The 8,441-nt window shown below is 36.6% G+C and overlaps 1 protein-coding gene and 1 non-coding gene across 2 annotated transcripts; both read right to left on the minus strand.

Annotated features, from left to right (window-relative positions):
* Positions 1-239: 239 nt before the first annotated feature.
* Positions 240-2,332, minus strand: LOC133831929 (uncharacterized). Its single transcript, XM_062262331.1, has 3 exons — positions 2,048-2,332; positions 1,128-1,558; positions 240-903 (listed from the first exon to the last, which is right to left on the minus strand). Exons 1-3 carry the CDS (start codon positions 2,330-2,332, stop codon positions 240-242), a joined length of 1,380 nt encoding a protein of 459 aa, XP_062118315.1.
* Positions 2,333-8,132: 5,800 nt separating this feature from the next.
* LOC133833675 (small nucleolar RNA R71) lies at positions 8,133-8,239 on the minus strand. Its single transcript, XR_009893043.1, has one exon. It is a non-coding gene; the product is annotated as a small nucleolar RNA R71 (small nucleolar RNA).
* Between the last annotated feature and the right edge of the window lie 202 nt (positions 8,240-8,441).

Below are 8,441 nucleotides of genomic sequence, written 5' to 3' on the forward strand. Positions count from 1 at the left end.
TATGCATCGACATTTTTTATGAGAATGTGTACCCTTGATGTTAGAATATTTATTTTGATTTTGATGACACACAATAGTATATTTCTCCTTAGTTTTGTATATAAAAAATGTCATTTCGAGTAACAAAGTCCATTAATACACAAATAAAAAGAGTAACAAAGTCCATTAATACACAAATAAAAAGATTAACAAAGACCATTAGTACCCAAATAAAAAGTTTAACATTGATGCCATAAATTTCAAACACGAACTTTACAAGTTGCCCTATTATGGCCTAGACCTCCACAAGTGCTGCACTTGCGTTGTACAACCAATTTATCTCCATTGGAAGGAAGGCGTTTTGTCTTAGGCCTACCTTGTTTCTTCTTTGGATGATCAACCGGGTTTTTCTGCGCAGGTGTTCTCACTTTTATTGTCATAATGTCATTTGGAACAATCCACTCTTCCTCATTACCAGTAGGATATATAGATTCTGTGTAAGAGGACCTCCATGTCTCAATTTTATAGTAATCTGAACACAATGAATAAAAGTTCACCCCTCGCTTAAGGGATCCAGATAGTGCATGAGCACATGGGATACCAATAATTTGAAACATGCCACATGTGCATGTCTTATTCAGGAGGTCGACTTCACCATTCAGCTCACCATCTAACACATGGAACTCATGCCTCCCTATTGCATAAGGAATCAAGAATCGAGCTTTCTCAGCCATATCCACAAAATTTTCCTCATAGGTTAGTGCAAGAGTTGTAGTTTTCTTCTCGTTAGTTTCTCTCCTATCACAGAACCAGGACTGCAGTGTGAAGCGAATAAATTTGACGAATGTAGTTATCGAAAAGCTCCTAGCGTCCCGGGTCTTATTGTTGAAACTTTCAGCGTAATTGCTTGTCATTATATTATACCTAGTATCCAGGAAAACTAACATTTAATAGTAACATACATTTAGAAGATTTCATAAATTAAAATACAATTCACAATGACATACCTATTTCTAGGAAAGTAAGCACGGGACCACTTATCAAAACCCATGCCTTCTAGGTATTGAGCAATGGTTGGGTCTTTTGATTTGATTTTTTCGAAGTTAGCGTGGAACTCAGATTTCCTAAAAGCATATGCCGCATTATACATCAACACATGACAATGATCAGTCTTGAATTTAGCAACCACATTCATACTAATGTGGTGGTAGCAAGCACCGTGATAGGCATCGGGGAAAATAGTTTCCAAGGCATGTGTAATACTTGCATGCCTGTCAGATACAAATGCCAGGTCCTCGACTTCCCCAATCGCTTCCTTTAGCTTTGACATGGAATACTTCCAAGAATCATGATTCTCACTATCCACAATACCAAATGCAACTGGATATAGATGGTTATTTGCATCTAACGCGACTGCACATAACATCTGCCCACCGTATTTTGTCTTTAAAAAAGTGTCGTCCACACATAACACAAGAGGACATGTACGAAACCCTCTTCTCCTAACTCCGAGTGAGAAAAAGCAATATTTTAATCGATCTTCCTTAGTGACAAAAGCTGTCAACGTTCCGGGATTTTTCTGTTGAAGCATGAATAGGTATGATGGTAACTTCTAGTAGGATGCTTCCAGTATCCCTTTAACATAATAAAGAGCCTTCTCTCGGCATCTCCAAGCTTTTCCATATGACAACTCAATGCCATAATCATTCTTAATGTCCTCTCTTATGTTGTTTTCCATGTACGCATTCGATCCAGTCTGATATTTTTTCTTTATGCAATGACCAATAACCCAAGGTGCAGCTTGGCGATGGCCTTTATGTCAAAGGTCAAGTGAGCAAGTGTGTTTGTTGGTGAAACGAGTTATCTCGAACATATTAGATTTAGGAATTCTCTTCCCCCTCAATCTCCACCCACAATCAGGATCCTTGCAAGTGATATACCAAACTTCAGTACCTGACTTCTTCACCACAAACTCGAAGTTCTGCTTCATTGCATACAAGTGTGCCTTCGTCTTCAACTCTAACTTGTTCTCAAAAACCTTCCCAACTTATATTACTCCACAACTCACCCTAGATAAGGTGGGGATAACATAAGAGGGGCATGGGATATCTTCAGTAGTATACGCTGGAGAACTCCATCTATTTCCATCATCTTGTGTAGTTGGACGACTGCTCTTTGAGCCAGCAGTCCTCCGTCCTTGGCTTTCTTGACGTCTTGGCAATGATCGTCCATTTAAATTATCTACTTGAACCACATGTAGCATCGACAACTGATCCTCTGAGTTATCATCAGAACTACTGCACCCCCTCAACTCTTTCATCATCATCACCAAAATGGGCAACTGAATCGCCATTGACATAAGGCTCATACTCATACCCATCATCATGCGGGAAAAAAGTTTCATTATGACTAGGACCTCCCATGCATACACTTGGCCCAGGAGCTGTTTGTGGAACAACCGTGTAGGATTGATTATGATTTTCCGTATTAACACTCGCTCTAGGAGATGGATCAATAAGAGCAATGTTCTTTGCAATCGAACTAACGCATAAAGGAACCCGATGTTTTAAGGACTTCGAATTTTCAAGAATAAGAGCACTAACTCCATCATTTGTGATTTCAATGGGATCTACACTAAAATCATTGCATGTAAAAGGCACTTCCAACTTTAAGTCAAATAATGACCTATCCACTTTCAACTTTGAATACAACTTCTCCAATAATTCTATGTAACCAACATCAATCGGTACATGTATTATAGTGTTCAAACTATCTTTGAAATTCCATTTTTCTGCTTTCTGTTCCCAAACACCGTTGTAAGAAACAATTATATTAACTTGGAACCTGCAAATTTACAAACAAAAAAAACATAAGAAAATTATAAAAATAAAGTGCAATCGATGAAGAATCGATGGTAAATCGATGATGAATCGATGCCTATGAAAATCTGTATTACAGTTCAACATCGATGCCACATCGAAGACATTTCGATGCATAATCGATGTTGATGGTTGCCATCTGTACGCGATTCCATTTCGATGGTATATCGATCCCACATCGATGCCATATCGATGCTGAACCAAATCAACATATATGGCATTGATTCAACATCGATACACCATCAATATTACATCGAAAATAACATCTAAATTAGATGTTCGCCTCAGCATTGACATTCCATCGATGTACCATCGAAATGGCATCGATGTACCATCGAAATGGCATCGATGTACCATCAAAATGCCATCGAAATGCCATCGATGTATCATCGATGCTGATGGTTGCCATCTGTACGCGATTCCATTTCGATGGTATATTAATGCCACATCGATGCCATATCGATGCTGAACCAAATCAACATATATGGCATCGATTCAACATCGATATACCATCGATATTACATCGAAAATAACATCTAAATTAGATGTTCGCCTCAGCATCGACATTCCATCGAAATGGCATCGATGTACCATCGAAATGCCATCGATTTTGGAATGGCTCCCACATAATCCCAGATCTGAAGAACAGTTCAAAAATTGCAGAAAAAAATCCAAACTCAACTGCAGAACAATTCGGATCTAATATCTAACCATGCCATTTCATATTCACAAGTAGATTAATGAAATGATACTTACCCATGATTTTTTCTCTTAAAAAACGCCAAGAAACTTCCAATCCGTTCCAGATCCGAGCAGTTGTGAAAAAATGGCTGTAAATGATGGATGAGAGAAAGAGATAGAGAGAAAAATGTGTGAAGTGTTAAATTTGAGTGAGGAGGGTATTTTTGTCCAAAATAGGGGAGGGGGCACATTATGGGGAGAATTTTTATGATAGCATGTTAAAAAATTTAAATATGTTATGATGCATATAGTGTAAAATTTCCCTATCAAAATCATTACTATAGTCTTGTCCAAGCCGTATTTATTTTTGTAACTATTAGTTTCAGACAAGGCTAAAGTTCTATTATTTATTTATTTATGTAACTATTTGTTTAACATGGCTAAATGTGCTTTTCATTTTTGTAACTATTACTTTTAGGATTGTAATTTTATAAATAAATTAATTTGGTTTTGTAACTAAAAGTTTCAAAATTATATTTTTGTAACTACTAGTTATTGTGTTTTGTTTTGTAAAGAGCTATGTAAACATTTTAAATATAATAGTTTTGTTACTTTTTCAAATTTGCAGCCTTGTTTTGGTTTTCCAAATTTATAATTGCTCGTTTTAGCTTTGTGCTAGAGGTTTTTTTTTTATTTTAGTTTAAAAAATATTTTTTTATTTATTTATATACATATAACATAAAATAATTACAAAAATCACATCTAATTTTTTATTTACAAAAATATTATTTGCAGCTAAATCCCTAATCTTTTTTATTTGTTACACATATACTCCTAATAATTTTTTTGATGATAACACCCCCAAACGTTTACTTTTTATTGCAGATAAGCTCTTTTAGCTGTAAAGTATCAACTATTTTCGTTAAGTGCCACACTAGTATAAAATTGTCCTTTCTTGGCGGGCTCGACCCGTCAAGAATTTTAATGTTGAGATTGAAAATAGGGCCTATCTCGATGATTCTTGCCCAATAGAGTAATGCAGGGAGAAATAATAATTTTGTATTTTTTTTCTATTTCCCATGCTATATTTCATTGATTGTATCATGTATTTACAGTAGACCCATACAATTTACAGCAAATAGACATTATAAAATATATATCTTATAACATGCTACCTAAATATTAGCCAAAATCTCATAGAAAGTGTATGTATATTGTGAATTAAATGAAAATAAGTTTGAAAACTATAGTTAGTAGTTAACTTATAAACTAACCAAGATATCATATCAGAGTCATCTCAATTCTCTATTGCAAACTTTATGAAATGTTCAACTCCTCTCCATATTCTTCATACAATTTTTTTTTCATCCAATATCTATCCATCTCAAACTAAAAGTATCTAAAACAATGTGATACTATTATGGGTTATTGTTTATATCGTCATACTAACCAAATTTTAAACTAATTAATTAGTTTTAGTAATAAGTATGTGAAAAACATACACATAGTTAAAAAAAAATGGGCAGAGTTTCCCCTATTTCAACATACGATCGACAATTTAATATATCACAACAAAACAATCAAACAATATCACACAATAAATTTCATCATTATTTCTTCGTAGCACACAATTCCACAAGTCCTAATTCTTCTCTAAAATTCATTAAGCTTTCTCATAATTAATTTAACAATATCTAGTAAAGTTTGTGAAAACATACATTTCCATCAATAAGTGTTAATGCTGTCCAAATTCACTTGCAATTATACCAATAATTTATGAAGAAATTAACTAGACAATCAACAAAAAAAAAAATTCAAAAATTATACCTCATTAACTAATAAACTAAGAAAATAGAGACTTTTATAAAGAAAATCACACTATAACAACCAATTAAGCTTATAATTTTATACAACAAATATTTTAATCAACACAATTGTAATGCCCAGCTAATTAGGGTCCGTTACCATGTGTGTTTAAAATTAGTGTTGTACTCGCTAAACGAGTCATTTGGACTAAAACATGCGATTAAGCCACTAAGGGTTCAGGTACTAAAGTTTTTGGTCAAGAAGTAAACATTTTTATCAAAAGAAAACTTCATTCTTTACATGGGATCCCAAAATACAAGTTTAAAAGTTTGTTACAACTCAGGGAATACAAAACAAGCTGACCTAAGCGGCAAAACAGGGTCCAACCCTAGTTCCTGTTGAGTCTAGTTTTGTGTTGTGTTTAGGTCGTGTTTTAGGTAGCTTTTATTAATATTTTTAGTTGTTTAGTGTAGTATTATGCTTTGTTTTTGCTTGTTTTTTAGGTTTTAGCTTATCAATAAAAGAAAATAACAATTGGAGCAAATTGGCAGAAAAATGATGAAAAATTGGCTTTTTGGTGTTGATTTCGTGAAAAGATAAATCCTCGAGCAATTTTATGGCTTCGGTGAATTTTCGGGACCAAAAGCATAAAAATTAAAGAAATTGTTAAGCGTCGCGACGCTATGAAGCTGAGCTGCGGCCCGGTCCAAGGCAGAAAGCCTAATTTAAAAAAAAAAATTGACAAGGGCCGCGGTGCAAGAATAGAGGGCCGCAGCGCGCCTAACTTTGGCTGCCCAGGAAATTTGACACGGGCCGCGGCACTTGAAATGCTGAGCCGCGGCCCGCATTACTTCTGACGAAAAAATGTGACAAGTGGCAGTGCATGGTTAGTAAAAGACATATTAATAGTCAATAAATACATTGACTTCTCAGAGTTGTGATAAAGTGGCCAGGAAGAAGAGTTTGGACTGCTTGAAAGATGTCATAACCAAGCCAAGTGCATCCTAGGAGAGCTAAGGAGAGTGCATCCTAGGAGAGCTAAGGAGAGTGCATCCTAGGAGATCCCAAGGGGGTGGTCCGAGGAGAGCTAAGGAAAGTGCATCCTAGGAGAGCTAAGGAGAGTGCATCCTAGGAGATCCCAAGGGACTTTGGTCTGAGGAGAACCCAAGAGAGTGGTCCTAGGAGACCCCAAGGATGTGGTCCTAGGAGACCCCAAGAGAGTGGTCCTAGGAGACCCCAAGGATGAGGTCCAAGGAGAGCCCAAGAATTTGGTCTTTATGCATATGTCCAACCAGTGCATGGTTGTCCAAATAAAGAAATGGCATGCTGGAGGAGAGTGCCATGTTAGAGGAGAGACATGGCATGCTAGAGGAGAGTGCCATATTAGAGGAGAGGAATGCATGTCCTACCACCATGCACATGTCCGACCAGCACTTGCATGTGTGGTCAGTAGGAGAGGTGGATCAACTAGCTAGAGGAGGACTAAGTCAAGAATCCCAGAAACAGCTTCAGCAAGATACGTGGGAATCTCTCATTCTTCCCACAAATGGGGGGTTTTGTTACATTTTGAATGTTTTTTGTAATTTAAATGTAATAAATATAATAAAATATCCCGATTCTAGGGAATATCAGATGTATGACCCTAAGCCTATAAATAGAGGGCTTATGAGATTAGAGGGGGGCTTCTTCTTCTTCTTTCTAGACTTTTGGGGGAAAATTGGGGTCTGAGTATTCTAGAGAGAGAAAGTGCTGGGTCTGAGTATTCTAGAGAGAGAAAGTGCTGGCATTTGAAAGAATTCTTGTATTTTTGTAATCTGTACTAAAGAAACTCAGTTGGCTCAGTTCATCTGATCTTGAGTACAGATCTATAATCACAACTCTAAGTGGATTAGGCTATTACCGACTGATCGGGGCTGAACCACTATAAAATCACCTGTGTTATTTACTTTTCTTGATTAAACTGTCTGTGTTATTTAATTTCTCTTGAAGGTTTGTCGTTTTTGATGTTCTCACGTCGTTGGCTAAAAACACAGTTAACAGTTGGTAATTAGTAAATCAATCTCTGTGGGAACGAACTTTATTTATCATTGTATTACTTGTTAGCAATACGTACACTTGCGTATTAATTTTAGCGAACAAGTTTTTGGCGCTGTTGCCGGGGATTGATTTTTATTAATATAAATACAATTAATTTTTATTCTAATTTGGTTTTTCTGTGTTAATTGTCTCTAACTGTTGTGTTTGAGAATCTTAATTTCAGGTGCCAATTGGTATATGCGATGTCAAGGGACTAACAATCTTTTGCCCATTAATACTGAAATTGAGAGGACTTGCAGACAGAATAGAAAATAGAAACGGTTAGCAGAGATGGCCCAACATCAGGGCGATGGGTTAAATGGGGATGTTGCTGAGCCAGCAGTTCGCACACTCAGAGACTATGTGCTCCCCACTGTTACAGGAGTACAATCATGCATCCAACCGCCGGTAGTTGCAGCAAATAATTTTGAAATTAGGCCGACGATTATGCAAATGGTCTAGTCTACTATCCAGTTTGGTGGACTCCCTACTGAGGATCCCAATACACACATAGCCAATTTCCTGGAGCTGTATGGAACTTTTAAATATAATGGGGTCACCGACGATGCTATTAGACTGAGATTATTTCCGTTCTCACTGCGGGATAGAGCTAAAAGTTGGTTGAACTCTCTTCAAGCCAACTCAATCACTACATGGTAGGCATTAGCTCTAAAATATCTTGCTAAATTTTTCCCTCCATCCAAGGCTGCAAAGTTAAGAGGGGAAATTAATAGCTTCTCTCAATTTGATGGAGAGTCACTTTATGATGCATGGGAGAGGTTTAAGGAGCTTTTGAGGAAGTGTCCTCATCATGGGATTGAAAAATGGATGCTAGTCCATAATTTTTACAACGGTTTGTGTGGGACGACTCGCACCATTATTGACAATGCAGCAGGTGGTGCTTTCATGAGCAAGAGTGCTAATGAGGCTTATGAATTGCTTGAAGAAATGGCCATGAATAACTATCAGTGGCCTACTAAACGAGATATAAATAAGAAGGTAGCTGGTATGCATGAGCTG

Source organism: Humulus lupulus, chromosome 4, assembly GCF_963169125.1.
Source record: "Humulus lupulus chromosome 4, drHumLupu1.1, whole genome shotgun sequence".
Classification (NCBI taxonomy): domain Eukaryota; kingdom Viridiplantae; phylum Streptophyta; class Magnoliopsida; order Rosales; family Cannabaceae; genus Humulus; species Humulus lupulus.